Genomic DNA, 15,779 nt, shown 5'->3' on the forward strand with positions numbered 1-15,779 from the left:
AAAGTAATTCAATTAAATTGTCATTAATACATTTTTTTGCCACTTGTAACTGTATTTATTTTTTTTATATATATAGGTATAGTGCATATTTTGCATGTAAATTAGTAATAACTTTAATTCTAAAGGAATTTTTCAAAAACAAACATTAGAAAGTGCTTAACATAAATTCAGATTGCACAACTAAAAACAATAAAATTATTCTAAAAAAAAAAAAGGCCACAGAGAGCAAACATAACCAATGAAAGTCCAGATAAAGAGGCCGGAAAAAAAGCTATTAAATTGTGATTTAGGGAGTTTGTCTACATTTATATCCTCGTGAAATCTCTAGAAAACGAAATGAATGACAATACCGGTTGAGATAAAGGTTAAGTAACTGAAACTAACACAAGGGCTTCCAGGGTTAAAGGAAAACTCCACTGTTTTTGCACATCAAAGTCTGTTTTCAGCTGTTGGGGACTTTTACCATCACATACTTGAATAAAAGTTATATAAAGCCTTTTGTGGCCCCAGAAGGACCCGCCGAGAAATCTGATAATTTGTCAGCGGTGTTGTTATGTGAAGCAGCGTCCGTCGGGGCTGAGTTTAAAAAAAAGGATCTGTGGAGTTGGAAAGAAATGAGATTACAAAACATCAGCAGGCTGCTCCTCCTCTGTTTGCTCGAGGACACATTAGCTGCTGCTGCCGTAACACAACTGCATTTTACAGTGGTTGAGTTGCATCGTGGTTAATGTAGTGAATTGATAATCAATTTATACATGATATGATTCTCCACTGGCCTACAGAGGGGCATATATCTGTGAACGTAAGTAACCCAAAGCTTCGAACAATGGGGACAGTCCAGATAGTGACTTCGTTTGATTTCATGTATGTTTCTTATTTCTGATTTTGATTTGGACTTTGAGTTCATTTTAACATTATTTCCCTTTGTTCACCAGGGACTGTTGCCACCTGGTACAACTAAAACTTCATTTCCATCTGTAAGTTCCTGCATGCAGGCTGATAAACTCAGAAAAAAAAATGACACAGTAACTAATTATTTTCAAAATGCACCAACAAAACCACTTTTATCAGCCAGTAAAATTAATGAAATGTCATTGAATGCAACTGCAGGAAATTCCCCTTTTCAACCCCTCACAGCACTCAGACATGAAGGCAGCGACTAATGAAACAACCTGAGAGTTGCGGATGTAGTCAGACCGAACTAACGGCGGTCCGTTGAGCTCTGCACACCGTGAGACGTAGAAAGAACTCTTCAGTCTTCAGTAAATGTCTTCCACTCTGAACTTTGCTGCAACACATTCTTCTCGAGCTAAAAAACACAAATCAGTTCATCCCCTGTGAAAGCGGTGTTTCCAACCCCGGAGAGTAAATGAGGCCAGAAAGGTCTGACATCTCCGTTACCTCGGCAGCGTGTCGTCGCCCTCGGCTCTGCAGGCTAAGCCGCACGTCAACATGACTCTGAGAAAAAATGACAAATCGGGCCAAGACTCTCCATCAAAGTGCCCCAAATACTGATGAACAACAAGCTGCAGGTAATTAACACCTCGGTTAAAGTGTGGATAATGAAGGGCTGTTGGTCACATTGGATTAACATCAAACACCATTTGTTGTAGACACAAAAATGGAATTTGCTTCGAGTGTGATTTTGTTCCGGGGGGAAAACAGACCCAAATATTGCAGGTCTCCATAGTGTCGCGTCAGAAAGTCAACCAGTGGTTCTTGCCAACAGCTGACTAGTCTTATGGAATACCAGCAGCACGTTGGGAGTCCAAATACGTGGCTGCAGTCTGTTGACCGCTGCTTATGACGTCCGTGTGGATGGTCATCTCCGGAGTCAGTACGAATGACAGGAAGTTAATCCCTGCTCTCAAATTAACAAACTCTTTCGCTCCAGTGAGGAAATTAATGTTCACACGTCCAACAAAGCCTGTAATGAGAAGATTCATTGTAAATTGTTCTGTGCACGCAGCATAAATGGAGATGCATTCAGCGTCTATTTCAAAATAGTATTTACACGTAAATAATATGGAAACCCTGTTTCCAAAAAAGTTGGAACTGTGTAACATTTAAATAAAAACAAAATGTGATGAATTGCTAATCATGTAAATCAATATTTAATTGTAAATAGATTAAAGACAACATATCAAATGTTGAAACTGAGAAGTTTTTTTTACAAAAAATATACGCTCATTTCTTAATTTATTGGCACTAACACATTTAAAAAGTTGGGATAGTGTCAAAAAATACTGGAAAAGTTGTGTAACACCTGGTCAAACATTTCACAACTAATTCGGTTACCATGGCAACAGATCAGTAACATGATTGAGTATGAAAAGAGCATCTCAGAGAGGACGAGTCTCAGCAGTGAAGATGGTGAGAGCTTCAACACCGCTAAAGGCTGCGTGGGCAAACAGTGCAAGAATTAAGAATAAGGTTCCTCAATGCAAAAAAATGTATTTTGGATGGTCGTGATCTTCGGGCCCTCCGGCATTAAAAACAAACACAATGCTGTCGTGGAAATCACTGCATGGGCTCAGGAACACAGCTGCCTCCTCTGAGCCCGAGCTCATTTCGGATGGACTGAGGTGAAGTTTATTTGTAGTTAAATATGGTTGAAGATCATCGCATTCTGTTTTCATTTACTTTTTTGGAAACGGGGTTGTAGATTTAGATGCAATAAAATAATCTTCTGGTCCTTCAAGAACTCAGTGAGCATCATACACTGGATCGTTATCCGCTATCGTTCACGTTAAATTTAACGACAAGAACTCACCTGCTAATGGACTGAAAGAAAAGCTCTCCAAACACTTCTGGTTAAGAATCACGGTTATAGTGAAAATCCATAATCTACCATCAATCTGGGATCAGGTGAGTATGTAGCTACCTCTGACCTCTGACCTCTGACAGAACCAGACTCAAAGCGGGGCAGCCGTCTGACTCGACCGGTTGTTGTTAGTTGGGGCCAAAAACTGAATCAGAAAATATGTAATTCTGGAGAGAAACATCTGCAAAAAGGTTCAGAAGAGAAGACGGAGACGAAGAAGACTGATTTCTGAGTCGATGGTTTTCCTCCACCTGTTTACGAGCCTGTAGTTTACTCTATAAAATTCTCCACAATTTAATTGAACTTGTATTAAGTTGATCAAACTGTATCCAATTGCATGACATCTGCAATATGCTGTAATATTATCACTAAAAGATGATGAGGAGTGTTAGCTCCTATGAGCTAAATAACAGGACAGGAACTCTCGTTATTGCGGGTCATCGGACGACAGCATAGTATCAGTCACAGTTATATAAACATGTATACGACATATTCTATATCGAAATCTTACATAAGTTATCAGAGACAGGAGCCAGAACGGATCTCTGTGGCCGCTGCACTCGAACTGATCCGTTAGGATTTGATGGGAGATAATAAGACAACACATTTCCTTACAGCTTTGCCTAAGCCTAGAAATCACATGGACATGAGCATCATGAATGATTACAGGGAAATAAATATATATATAGTCCATACAGTGGACGGACAGAAATCTTAAGGTACTTTTGTCCCACTTGATGTCACCGAACACGCACAGCTGGCGCTTTCACACGCATCAAGACGGACGAGCAAACAGCCTGCGCAGATGAAAAAAACCAAGACGTGATTATTTCCCCTTCAGGAGATAATATTTTTAAATCAGAGTCTGAAGTCACACGCGACCGCACAACGCGTGGATTTAAAAAGGCGCTTTTGGTACGAGTATCCATGTCAGAAGAGATTAAGAGCTGTTGCACTGCATCTTTTGATTTGGCCTCGAATACCTTTGGAGCATATGTGGTGTCGGAGTGCAACACAGTCAGGCTCTAAGCTCTTGATAGACACAAGACTTCATCTGTATTTCAGCGGCAACTTCCACCCAAAGCTGCCAAGAGTAGAAATTTTCCTCTCGACAGATCGCCCCGAGGATTAGTCGTCATAATCTGCCGTTTACTGATCCTCGAAATCATACTGTCTGGGTGCTCTGAAATCAGCTTACAGTGACAGTAGATGGCGTGTGAGTGGTCTTATGAGTGGGATTGTGTGGACTTTTAATACAAAGGTGATGAATGAGGCGGGGGGCGGGGGAGGGGGGGTCGTGAAAGTGTCTCTTCGTCGCGCTGACGCTGGCACGCAATCGTTGAAAGGATCAGACAGGAAGCGTAAAGCCGTTCCTTCTGCTTCCACACAGACCAACAGATGTTTGAAGTGAGCATCTCGGCTAACCTCCGACATCAAGGAGGGAAGACGGATTTTTCTGTTGCACTGCTAATCATGATTACACTTTTTTTTCCTGCTGCGTCACAAACGGACGCCTCGTTAAAAAAAAAACACGCTACCGTCACATGCCAACACGAGGAAAGACAACACAGACCAGCGTCCTGCTGTCAGGCCTTTATATGGATATCATTAAGGATCATTAATCAAACAACAGTCGTAGAGTGTATTAAGGTTTGATTACACACACTTGGGAAGTCATCCAGATGATGAAGGAGACGGGATAAGAAGACTAAACTATAGAGGCCTTATAAAGTTCAAAATGAAGCCAAACGTTCGTCATTGAAAAAAAGAAACGTGTCAGTCTCACTTAAGCTGCTGTGATTTGACTTCCATTCCTCAGAACATTAATCCTTATTGATTCGGGGAGGGAATTTTCTTGGAAAACATTTATAATCCACGTAATTTAACACGTCTCTGTCAAATACACTGATTGACGAGTTATCAGCGTGTGAAACAGCATCAGAGGTACCGTTGTGATTTATTCATGAGAAATATTTCTAGACATATCATCTTTAGCTATGGACAAAGTAAACACACTGAAGCATCCTATCAAGCAGAACCATCACACCTGGTCCGATGCAGCAGGTACATATCATAGGATAAAAACAAACAAAAAGAAAACTAAATTAAATTATTAGTCTAATTCTTCTACAGCAGTGAATATAAAATAAGGATTCCGATATTGCTGACATGAAGACAGTCTGGTTATCAAGAATTAGAGCCTTTTCTTATAAATAACAAGTTATTTCATGAAGATGAAAAGACATTTCCACTGGTTCTATTTTTAGGAATGTGTTACCCCTCCCCGCCCCCCCCCCTCTTTTTTTTTTTTGTTGTTGTTCCCTTTGTGTCGAGGAAATGTCACAGAAAAGTCTCGAGACGGTAAAAATCAAGCGAGCATGTACAGTAGACGGTCTTGAGGTTTCGGCTCCTTTCCAAAAAAAACCGGGGAAATGTTAATGGATCCTGGCGGGAGAAGAGAGGAACGCTCCTCTTCCTCTTTTCAGTCGTCTACGCAGAGCTGGAAACGGCCAGTTTCTTCAAGTGGTCCATGAAGACCTGCAGGCTGACGTCGTCGGTGAGGATCGGGGCTCCCGTCTCCTGCAGGCAGAAGACAGGACGTCATTTACAAACATCTTTTCATGACATCGGTCACACCTCCCCTCTGGTGACAGTCTCATTCTCACACTGACATACGTGCGTTTTGCAACAGCTGTATTCAGCCGGTTATCGTTTGACTCTTCCTTGACTTGGGAAATAAAGAGATTAATGCTATTTTCAGTTTTTAATCTTTCCCATTTAGAACCAGAGGTCAGCTAATCCAGGACCTGTGTTTACTGACAGTTTGACTTTAAACCTTCACAGTTGACAGGCTTGATTGTTTTCCCCCACAGAATGGACAACCCTGGGATTTTAAAGCCTACATTTGGACAAAGGGGAAGAGGGGGAGGTGGAGGGGGAGGGGGGGTAAAACCAATTGTTTTACACATGTAAGTGGTTGTGAAAGCTCTGCAGGAGGTTGTGCTATAACTTATAACCTCAGCCCGGGAAGGGAAATCCACTGAATTTGATGATATTCACTGCACTGAGAATCACCATTTAAAATGAATTTCAGCTCCACATTTTCAAGTGAAACAACCAAGGGCGTGTGCTGTACCTGTCCCCAGGCGTAGAGGTTGTTGTGGGTCTGCGACGGGTTGACCTTGGAGAGCAGGAAGCGAGCCTGGGAGCCTCCGTGCTCCGTGTCCACGTAGCGCGGCATGGGGAACCGTGTCTGGAGGATCTCCTGGGCGTCGTCCAGCGGAGCCTGCAGCAGCTGTTTGAAGTTCTCGTACTCCGCCATTTCCTGGTAGCCGGCCTTTCGCCACTGGGCAATGGTCTGAAAAAAAGAAAAAAGAATAATGTACGTTATAAGCAGCGTTTGGTCTCACGAAGTGACGTTTCCTAAACCAATTTCCAATCTGGAGATTTCTTGAGTGTTATTTCAGATCCTCACCTCTCCGTGGTAGATGACCAGCTGGAAGAAAGTGTCCATCAGCAGGATTCGATCCGGCAGGATGCTGCTGCTGTCCAGCAGCACAGGCTGCGAACAAAACAAACAACAGGTCCCGGTTTACAACGAGTCTAAAAACAGTTGTGCTGAAGCTGCTCTGCTACCAGCGGTGAGGGAGGAGTGGAGGGGGAGAGGCTGACCTCTGGTGGTCCGTAGAAGGAGTAGGAGTAGAGGATGGGCTGGATCATGATCAGGGACTGGGTCAGGTCCTGCCTGACGAAGTGGTGCCTGTAATAGGAGGACTCATCGGGGCTGTTGTTGAACACCTGGAGGAACGGCGACCGCCGCAGGTGGAACATAAACTGCAGGGAAAAGGACAAATGTTGTTTTAATGCAGGTTCAGTTTTTATTTAATCAAAAACTATACAAAATTAAAAAAGTTTTTAAATAAACACTCGTAGGAAAAATGGATTACATTTCAAATTAAATAATAATAATTTAAAAAAAAAAGATTGCGCTTTTAGATTTGAAAATTCTCCACTAGGTGGCAGGTTCTTCTTCATACCTCTTTTGAACATTATTTCTAGCCTCATTGTTTGTTCATTTGCTTTGAATATTTAGAATTTTTTTGGTTTTTTTTCTTTCATGCTCAATAAAATGATTGATTGATTGATTGATTGGTTTACCTGTGGGTAGAGGGACAGAGACTCTGACAGTTTGAAGGATGTAGGATCGTCTTTATTGAACTGACCGAACTTCTGACACTGAAAACAAAGGAGGAAAAACACGGTTTAAATACTGAACATAACTCAGAATGAATTTTACATAACCTGTCGCTTCATCCGGGAGGAACCCAGCGGTGAACAACGCTCTCACTATTCACAACACGCTGTCCTAAGAAATGCCAGCTATGTATTGTTGGTGATTACTCACGAGGCGGATGAGCTGCCTGTCGAGCCAACGCAGCACGTCGGGTCCCTCCTCCGACTCCGCCCTGAAGACTCCCAGGCGAGCCATGAGCACGGCGGCCGCCTCCTGGTCCAACGACGACTCGATGTGCTGAATCTGAGACTGTGCGTCGGCCCAACTTCGGGAGGACGGTGGGAAAGAGGAGGCACAGGTGAGCGTGGGTGTGGTGTGAATGACGCACGTACATACAGCTGTCTGAAGGTGTCGCCCTGAATTGCAGGAATGCAAACATCCTTTCTAGGGAGGCCAATATTGATTCAAGCCGTCATTATCTTCGGCTCATTAAAGCACTAACTCGCTCTAGGAAATCCATTACAGTGAATAAGTAAAAGATTTCTAGTAAAAATGTACCACTTTCTTAATAAAATACAGTTTTAGGCAAATAAATCACTGAACAGTGTCAAAAATAAAAAGCCGAGTCTTACTTCCTGGCGATGGTGGTGACCCGTATCCTCCTCTGCGTGTTGGAGTGCTGGTACTGGGTCACGAACTGGACCGCCCCTCGGCCGCCCTGGGGCACCGGTGCATTGTGCTGCACACACACAACAATGGAGCCAGTAAGACTGCAGTTCACAATCATTCCTCTTTTCTTTTTTGCACAAGCTGAATAAACTGCATTTTACCACAAAGGGGGAAAAAAAATAAAAACCACACAAAAAGCCACTGTTTGAAGAGTCTCGGTAAACAAAGGCATTATTCTCCGTCACAACTGTTCACGTCTTTGATGTGATTAACAAACGAACTCTCATCAGCATGCTGAAATCCAATCAGAGCTCAAAAGCTACGATTCAAGTGCATTTTTTTTTTTACCTGATTGACGACTTCAAAATAAACGCCCAACGTGGTGGAGGGGTTGAGACCGCACACTTTCCACTGGTTGGTGCCTCCGATACCCATCTCCTACACAACACACAACACACTGAGATGAGTGCCTGTAAAATATCAACATTACACATGGGTTTTATCTGAGGCGGTGACTCACGTTCTCTGAAACACAGGATCCTTTGGAGACGAGTGAAACACACGGTCCGATGGCGCCGCAAACCTTCAGCTCCCGGGACGTCTGGAGAAAACAGAAACAAACACACCGTAAATCCGACAGCTGAAGTCAGAGTAGCGACTGATACCTACAGGTTGACGTTACGAGCCTCAACATAAGTAATGACTAAACCCCTTCTTCACCTTGACCTCCAGGACGCCTCCGAAGGCCATGCGGAAGTCTCCGTTGTAGTCTTTACTGAAGACTCTCTGGAAGGTCTGCTTGAACAGGGAGGTGTTGAAGGAGTCTCCCATCACGATGTGGCCCCTGAAATACACAGCAGCAAATTGTTAAATTGCTTAATTATGCAAAACAATTAAAAAAAAAAGACTCAATGGGTGTAAGAAGTGCGGTCGTACCCGGTGAGGTTGGATAAGCACTTCATCTCCAGCAGGCCGGTCTGGTCCAGGGCGCAGGCGTAGATATCAATACTGTGGCCGTTTACCGCCGAGCGGTTGGCCATGGCTTCATAGTACTGTGACGAAAAACAACAACATTATACGCTGGCACATCATACACATCTGTGGGAGACATTCTTTTGATTTTAATACGGGTTTATTTGGGGGGAGAAGATAAAGAAGATAAAAGCAATCCGCTCACCTTGGTGGCTTTCTTCAGATGCCGCGCGTTGTCCTTCTGGATGTCGTGCCAGGAGCGGATGGGGGTCTTCAGCTCGTCTCCCACCACCATGCCGGGGCCCTGGGTGGGCGGCCCCCCGATGAACAGCATCACGCGAGCCCCCGTGTTGGGGAACGTGCCCTGAGGAAGAATTACAATGCAACATTACAAGCAGCTATTGAGGATTTCTTTTTTCCTATTAACGTAGTCACACACATTTATATCCATATTCATTTAATAACACTAATTGGACATCTGTATTGCTCATAAATAGCACATGTACTGATTCCCTGGTTGGCTTTGGATAATGAGCACTAATAGACTAGTGACCCACTTCTCAAATTTACCATTTAGAGAGATTGAAGAGGGAGGGGAGGGGGAGGTGGGGCTGGGTAATGGTTAGGAAGGCATTATTAAATGAATTATGATCACCTGTTCAAATACAACCTTATTAATCCTGAACAGAACCATTTAAATGCGAGTCAACAACCTAAATGAGATTTCAATACACTCTGAAATAAGTATTTTGTCTGTTTTATCTGCTCCACCTGAAATAACTTCCATCCTAACAACACAGTTTTTCCACACTGAACCGGAAGAGCAGAAATGTACTGAAACTGAAAGTACAAAAGTGTAACGGGTCTGAGTTGTTTTAATCAAAGTGCAAACAATCGCTGTCAACGCTCAGCAGTCCGGTTCAGAGTCTGAGGTTCTGGGAAAGTCCAAGACACACGGGGAGGTTTGGAAACGAGCCACCAAACATCTTTAACATAATGTGATCACGTGAAGGCACTTAAACACTGATTCATTCACATAAGGGGCAAACAAAGGGTTCTGAGTCACAGAGAACAAACGAGCCTGCCGATGAAGCCAAAAGCTTCTTTTTGTTGTTGTTTTTAATCTCTGATTTAAATGTAAACGACTCATTCATCAAGTGAAACGCCGCCAGACAAATCAGGAAGAGGAAGATGAATTCTAATCAGGATGAAATCTCCCGTCGGCCGAAGGACGGGGAATGATCTGTTGCACTATCGCTTATATAACCGCGCAGATTAGCAGCAGGAGACGAGAGCGGGATAATGATGGTGGAGCGAGAAGACAGAAGGCAAACAGCAAACAGCCTTTGAACTGACAGACCACATCTACTGTTAGATAATAATGAGTAACAGGAACACGAGAGGCTGAAGTTCAGGTGACTACGAAACACTGTAATGGCCAGTAGTTCATTTCTTTTGTTTGAATGTAAAGTGTGTAAATGAGGATGTTTGAGCCTAGAAATGGATTTTTTTTTTTTTTTAACTCTGCCGTACCTCCAGGAGGCCGACGGCGACGGAGAGGGCGACCCCGGTGGAGCGGAGCGGCCGCTTGCCCTGCGGGACGGGCCAGGGGTCTCTCTGAAGCTCTCCCAGCAAGTCTGTCAGATTCATATCGACGCGGTGAACCGGCTGAAGGAACCTGGATGTGAAGGGAAACACATCTTAGACAGAGAAAAACACAAACAAAACAACAAGTGCTGTCGGCTCTTGTTGGAAACAGCTGCCGTTGACTGACAAGTGGGGAAGAGGTCATGTTCCTCCATACCTGCAGGAGGCTGCAGCATCCTGAGGGCCCAGCGGGCGACCTTGTTGGCCCGATGCCGCCTGCTTCGTTAAACCCAGCATCTCCTGAAAGAAGAAAACAACACATTATTAAGCTGAAGCGAAAGTTTAAATGTTTTTTTTACAGACTTCCTGATCTCGTGTTTTTCACACAATAATCAGTTTTTTTTCATCTTCTCGATGTCCAGACCTACCTGGATCTGTTTGGCCGAGAGGTCCTTGGTGCCCCTGAACACGTAACTCTTGGCGATCCCCTCGCAGCTGAGCTCGTGGACTTGGACCATGCGTCCGAACGTGATGAGGCCCACCAGGGCGTTGGGTGGCAGCAGGCTGAGGGACATCTGGAGGGACTCCTTCAGGGCCTGGAGGTCCTCTTCCTCCAAACACGTGTCCACCACATACAGGAAGATGAGCGGTGCTGCGGGTCCTCGCTGCAAAGAGGCAGCAGACGAACGTTAAATCATTTGCTGCTTGCTGAAGGCATATATATATATATATATATGTGTGTGTGTGTGTACTACTGGCACTAACAGAGACACCATATGATCGTCAGTAACTCATATTACCTTTGAAAACAATATACATTATTTATTAGGTTACGGTTGTCCACAACAGAAGCAGTGAGGCGCCCAGTGGTTGCAAATTCAGGAATGTTTCTTTCCAATTACGATGAATAATACTTATTGCAGCCGACTTCACAATTTAACAAACATACTATAAGCTCATCTGTCACTAAAATACCATATTAGGTGCCCCTTGTTATTTTGTCAAGATCTTTAATTCATGAACCAAGAACAAAAAGTAGTAAAGTATACTGAACTCTTTTCTTGGGTCTGAGAACAAAAAAAAGAAACTCTCCATCTGTGTGCGTTACTATTGGAAATCGTTACTATTAACATTTACACAGAACATCTTCAGCAGTTCATGCACGTGGCTGAGGTCAGAGAGCATGTGTGGTATTTACCTGAACTATGTACTCAATGGTAGAAAACTGTGGCATGAGTTCAGCTGGCTGGTTCACTTCTGATATTCCTGCATAAGAGGGAGGGAACTGCACAAACAGACACAAAGAGATCCAGATTAACCCGCCTGATAAAGGAATGCAGCTCGTCCACATTATGTTATAAACATGTGTACAAGTTATGGCAACGATTGGTGTCCAATAAAAGATGATGGACGTCAGTGCTCACCGGGTTCCTCTGGAAGCAGAAGTTGCACGCCCATATTTTTGCTCTGAAGTCAACTTGACTGCAAAAAAAAAAAGAAATATGTATTTAATTTTCAGGAGTGTTGCTGTGACTGTTTACAGAAGGTACACAAAGTGCAGTTCTCATGTACCACACCCATCCCTGTACATATAAAACATATGAAGTGTAAAAACATTTGACATCCCGTCACACACTTTCACTCCCGTTTACCTTTTTAAAATTCACATTTACAAAAAGAAAACTTCAGGGAAGAAGTGTCAAGAACAGATGTGATATAAAGACATGAAGAGAAAACACAAAGTAATGCAACATCATAAATCTAAATTAAAGCTGGATACCAACAATGTTTGGTTTCTAGTGGCATAAACTTAAAATAATTGTAAAGTGTACACGTGAGCCTGAGTGTTGGTTTCCTGTGAGACTCACCACAGTGGGTTGAGCACGGCTTTGCAGTTGGCCCGGCTGCACATCACCGGCTCGTACTGGACCGGCGGCAGGTTGGGTCGCTCCTTGAGCGGCGTGAAGAGACACGAGACGGGGACCACGAGCCGGGTGGCTTCCAGCCGGCTGGAGGGCCAGAGGTTCCAGCTGAATCTCACCCCGTCCCGGTCCTCGTTCTGTTGGATGAACTCCTGGTAGGTCGCCATCACCGAGCTTCAGCAGAAAAAAAACAACAAAAAAAGAAAAGAGTCCAAGAACAGTCCGGTGAGAAAAGGAGAAGAAATGATCCTCGTGACGCTGCTCGTCCAACCTTCCTGTCTGTCTGTCTGTCTGTCTTCAGTCTACCTGCTGCTCTTTTATACGGGCGATTACTTTCCTCTCAATGACAAAAGAAGACACGGCTCTATGACAGCATGACGCTCAGCGGTGTCGTCATGAAACCAGACCTGCGTGTTTCGCTGAGGAGGAGTTCAGTGAGGAAGAACTCCTGCAGGTATTTTTAGCCTCTACCTTTCCCAGTGAAACATTCATGACGCCTTTTGCATCCTGTCGTAGGAACCTTGTTACTCTCCCTCTTTCTCACTGCACAAATGATTTCCATTTGAAAAGACGACAAATAAAAACACTCATTTCCATATTAAGATCCTGAGAAAGTGTTTAAAATCACCGTAAACTGGCCAGCTGTGTATTTACCTGATATTTTGGTGAGCCTGCCTATAAAGCTTCTTTTATTTATCATCCTTCTGTCGGCTTCTCGTGTGTTTGTTGTTTTGTGATTTTAACTGTTTAAAATCTTGCTGCTTGTGGGCCGTTTTCTTTCTTTATTTTATTATTATTGTGAAACGCTTTGTGAAGTGCCATACAAATAAACTTTACTTACTTATGTCATCTACAACCGTGTTTCCCTTCATTACTCAGCCAGTTGTCATGTTATATGTCAGTACGTCCCCACAGTGACACGTTCACAGTCCAAAGATAACCGGTGTGTCACCGGGACAAAGACAGACAGACAGCGGGACAACCGAGGAGCTCAGGACCAACGGGTCTTTGGCATATTTGACATTTGTTTTGAGAATTGATTACTTTCTCTAAACAGCTGGTGATTCATTTCCTGTTGGTGTTACGTCATCGTGTGGCCTTCCATCAATCACTCAACTATCAGATTGTCATCAGGCGGTTTCACACCAAAAGAAGACGATCCTCCCCAAAGTCACTATTTTAATAGAGTTGGACTTTTATTTAATTTTAATGAATCTGACACTTCAACACGCGTTAAATCAGTCTTTAACGGAACCTGCTCAGAAACGGTAACGACTATTTACTGGCAGCTACAAACACCGTATAACAAAATCAGTGGTTGTAGAAGCACAATATAGTTTAAAAACAAACGTTATTTTGTTAAAAACAACAACAACAACAACAACAACAACACTAACGCCACTTCACACTGCTGCCGGCGGCTAGCTAACGGAATGTAGCATTCCCTGTCCTCCTCGGTGAGGCCTCCTGCTCAACGAAGTCAAACTCACCTTTGGTTTCTTTTAAATCAGGTTGACTTGATAAATGTGTGTTCTCCTTGGAAACGAACTCCAGCATCCGCATGTGTAAGCCGACGGGGTGGGACAGGAGGACAGACGGACCGACGGGGACTCGCGACCTCCAGCCGGCTTCAGCTTCACTACGATGACGTGTTACTCCAAGTTCGCTCGTCTCCTATTGGCTCTTCTGTCTGTGACGTCGCTGCCTGCGGAAGCAGGGAACTATGGGAAATGCGGTTGGCTGAATGGGTCCACCCTGTCGCCGTAGTGTACTGGATGTTCCCGTGTTTATCAGAGAGTCGTGGAGGTCGTTATCTTCTATTGATCTTCATCTCCGGCCTGATAACATGTAATCACGACAGACCGTCTCTCGGCTATCCAGACAACTACTAACAAGCTATTTGTCATTTGAACACAACCTGAAACGTGCCTAATATTAATAGCAGTCAAAAGGGCCTGATAATAGCAGCAGCAAAACAATAATAACAAATAATAAAGTTAATACCCTTATGGAGCTTTTTTAAAACAAGTTACACAGCCCTTTATATGTTTTTAAAAAGCCGACAGTTAATAAAACAGTGATGAAATAGGCCTACGACAAAAAACAAACTATGAAAATCAAGAAAATATATTTTTTTATTTGTCCATGTGTTCTGCTCTCGTTCCAATCACTTTTGTAAATATCACTTGTTTTGTTTTTGCACCAACACATTTAAAAAAAATCCAGAAAAAAAAAATCCAGAAAAATAAACTGTAAAATCAAGAAAACAGTGAAACCAATTTAAAAAAAAAAAAAAAAAAAGCTTGTCAAAAATAGTGAGTTTTTGAGATGTAAAAAAAGACAATGTGTTAGCTTCCTGTTTCTTAAACTGGCTTTAAGTACATTTCCTATTGAGTAGCTGTCTGCAACTTAGATAGACCTACAGTTTTAAGTCACTTTATTTATTTTCTTTGAATGCCAGAGAATAAATATTTAACCTGCTTAATTCAAAATTCTTTGGAAATATATTTCAATAATATTTATTCAGAATTAATTAACATTGGAAAGAAAGATTATTGCAATTATCTATTAGAATGTTTTGTAGTTGTTGTCTGTTTTCTGTGTTTTTGAGCAAACAATTTTGTCAACCTCTTTCTAATTCACTCACAGCCAGACGCAGTCACCGACATGGCCACAGAAAAGTGTTGGGTTTCTGGCCAGCCTTGACCTTTTGTGCTCCCGTCCCGTTTGTAATCCAGTAGGCCACAGCGGCCTGTCCACGCAGCACTATATGTTTTTTAGGCTCCAGTTTTCTAAAGGTCATGGAGGCGCTGGTTCTCCCCGTCAGCAGCTGTCCATGGTGCTGGACTCAAATTCCTTGTTTGTGTAAACATACCTGGACAATAAAGCTGATTGTGATTCTCACATACTGGGACATTTGTAGGTAGGTAGTTACTTTATTAATCCCCAAGGGGAATTTTTTTTTCCGCTACAGCAGCATTTATAGATACAGGAAAGCAATAAAATAACAGTAAAAAATATTAAATATAAAAATGCACAGTAATTTGGCATGTGTCTGTTTAGAAATCACTCAGCTACAAGGTCTTTATGTGTGGACTTTTTTTTTTAACTGACATTTCACTTACAATACAATTTTATTATTATTATTATTATTATTATTATCTTATTAGACCAGCCAAATAAACAAGCTGCAGTTGATGGATAATGAGAGTTTAAAAACCTGACGGCCTGTTGCTCACTCTTATAGTCTGTTTTTGTAAAGCTGGTAGAATTATTTTATTTTTTTTAGCCTGTATTATATTTCCTGCCAAATTATCACTTTTATATTTCATCTCGTCTGTGGCAAGTATCAGCATCTTAATTTCCCTGCGGGCATTTCAACCAAATCCGAGAGGGCGTGAACTCATCATTTCAGACAGCTTGCTTGGAGTCATTTTGAACATTAGGTGGCGCTGCAACCAAGCAATATATATATATATATATATATATATATTTTTTTTTTTTTTTTTTTTTTTTTTTTTTTTTTGTGGAGAGGCTCAAACCCCTGGAGGGAGCGAGGTAGAGAGAGAGA

General features: G+C 42.7%; 1 protein-coding gene across 1 annotated transcript; it reads right to left on the bottom strand.

Annotated features, from left to right (window-relative positions):
- Positions 1-4,402: 4,402 nt before the first annotated feature.
- On the bottom strand, positions 4,403-13,858 carry sec23b (SEC23 homolog B, coat complex II component). Its single transcript, XM_069165928.1, has 19 exons — positions 13,699-13,858; positions 12,155-12,382; positions 11,711-11,768; positions 11,485-11,571; positions 10,715-10,951; positions 10,504-10,586; positions 10,233-10,377; positions 8,905-9,063; positions 8,664-8,779; positions 8,448-8,571; positions 8,248-8,328; positions 8,076-8,165; positions 7,691-7,797; positions 7,230-7,383; positions 6,983-7,060; positions 6,497-6,658; positions 6,300-6,386; positions 5,961-6,182; positions 4,403-5,404 (listed from the first exon to the last, which is right to left on the bottom strand). The coding sequence occupies exons 2-19, from the start codon at positions 12,373-12,375 to the stop codon at positions 5,315-5,317; spliced, it is 2,301 nt and encodes a 766-aa protein (XP_069022029.1). The 5' UTR covers positions 12,376-12,382; positions 13,699-13,858; the 3' UTR covers positions 4,403-5,314.
- Between the last annotated feature and the right edge of the window lie 1,921 nt (positions 13,859-15,779).

Source organism: Embiotoca jacksoni, unplaced genomic scaffold (genome assembly GCF_022577435.1).
Source record: "Embiotoca jacksoni isolate LCO1_2020_lvr unplaced genomic scaffold, fEmbJac1.0.p SCAF_36, whole genome shotgun sequence".
Classification (NCBI taxonomy): Eukaryota; Metazoa; Chordata; class Actinopteri; family Embiotocidae; genus Embiotoca; species Embiotoca jacksoni.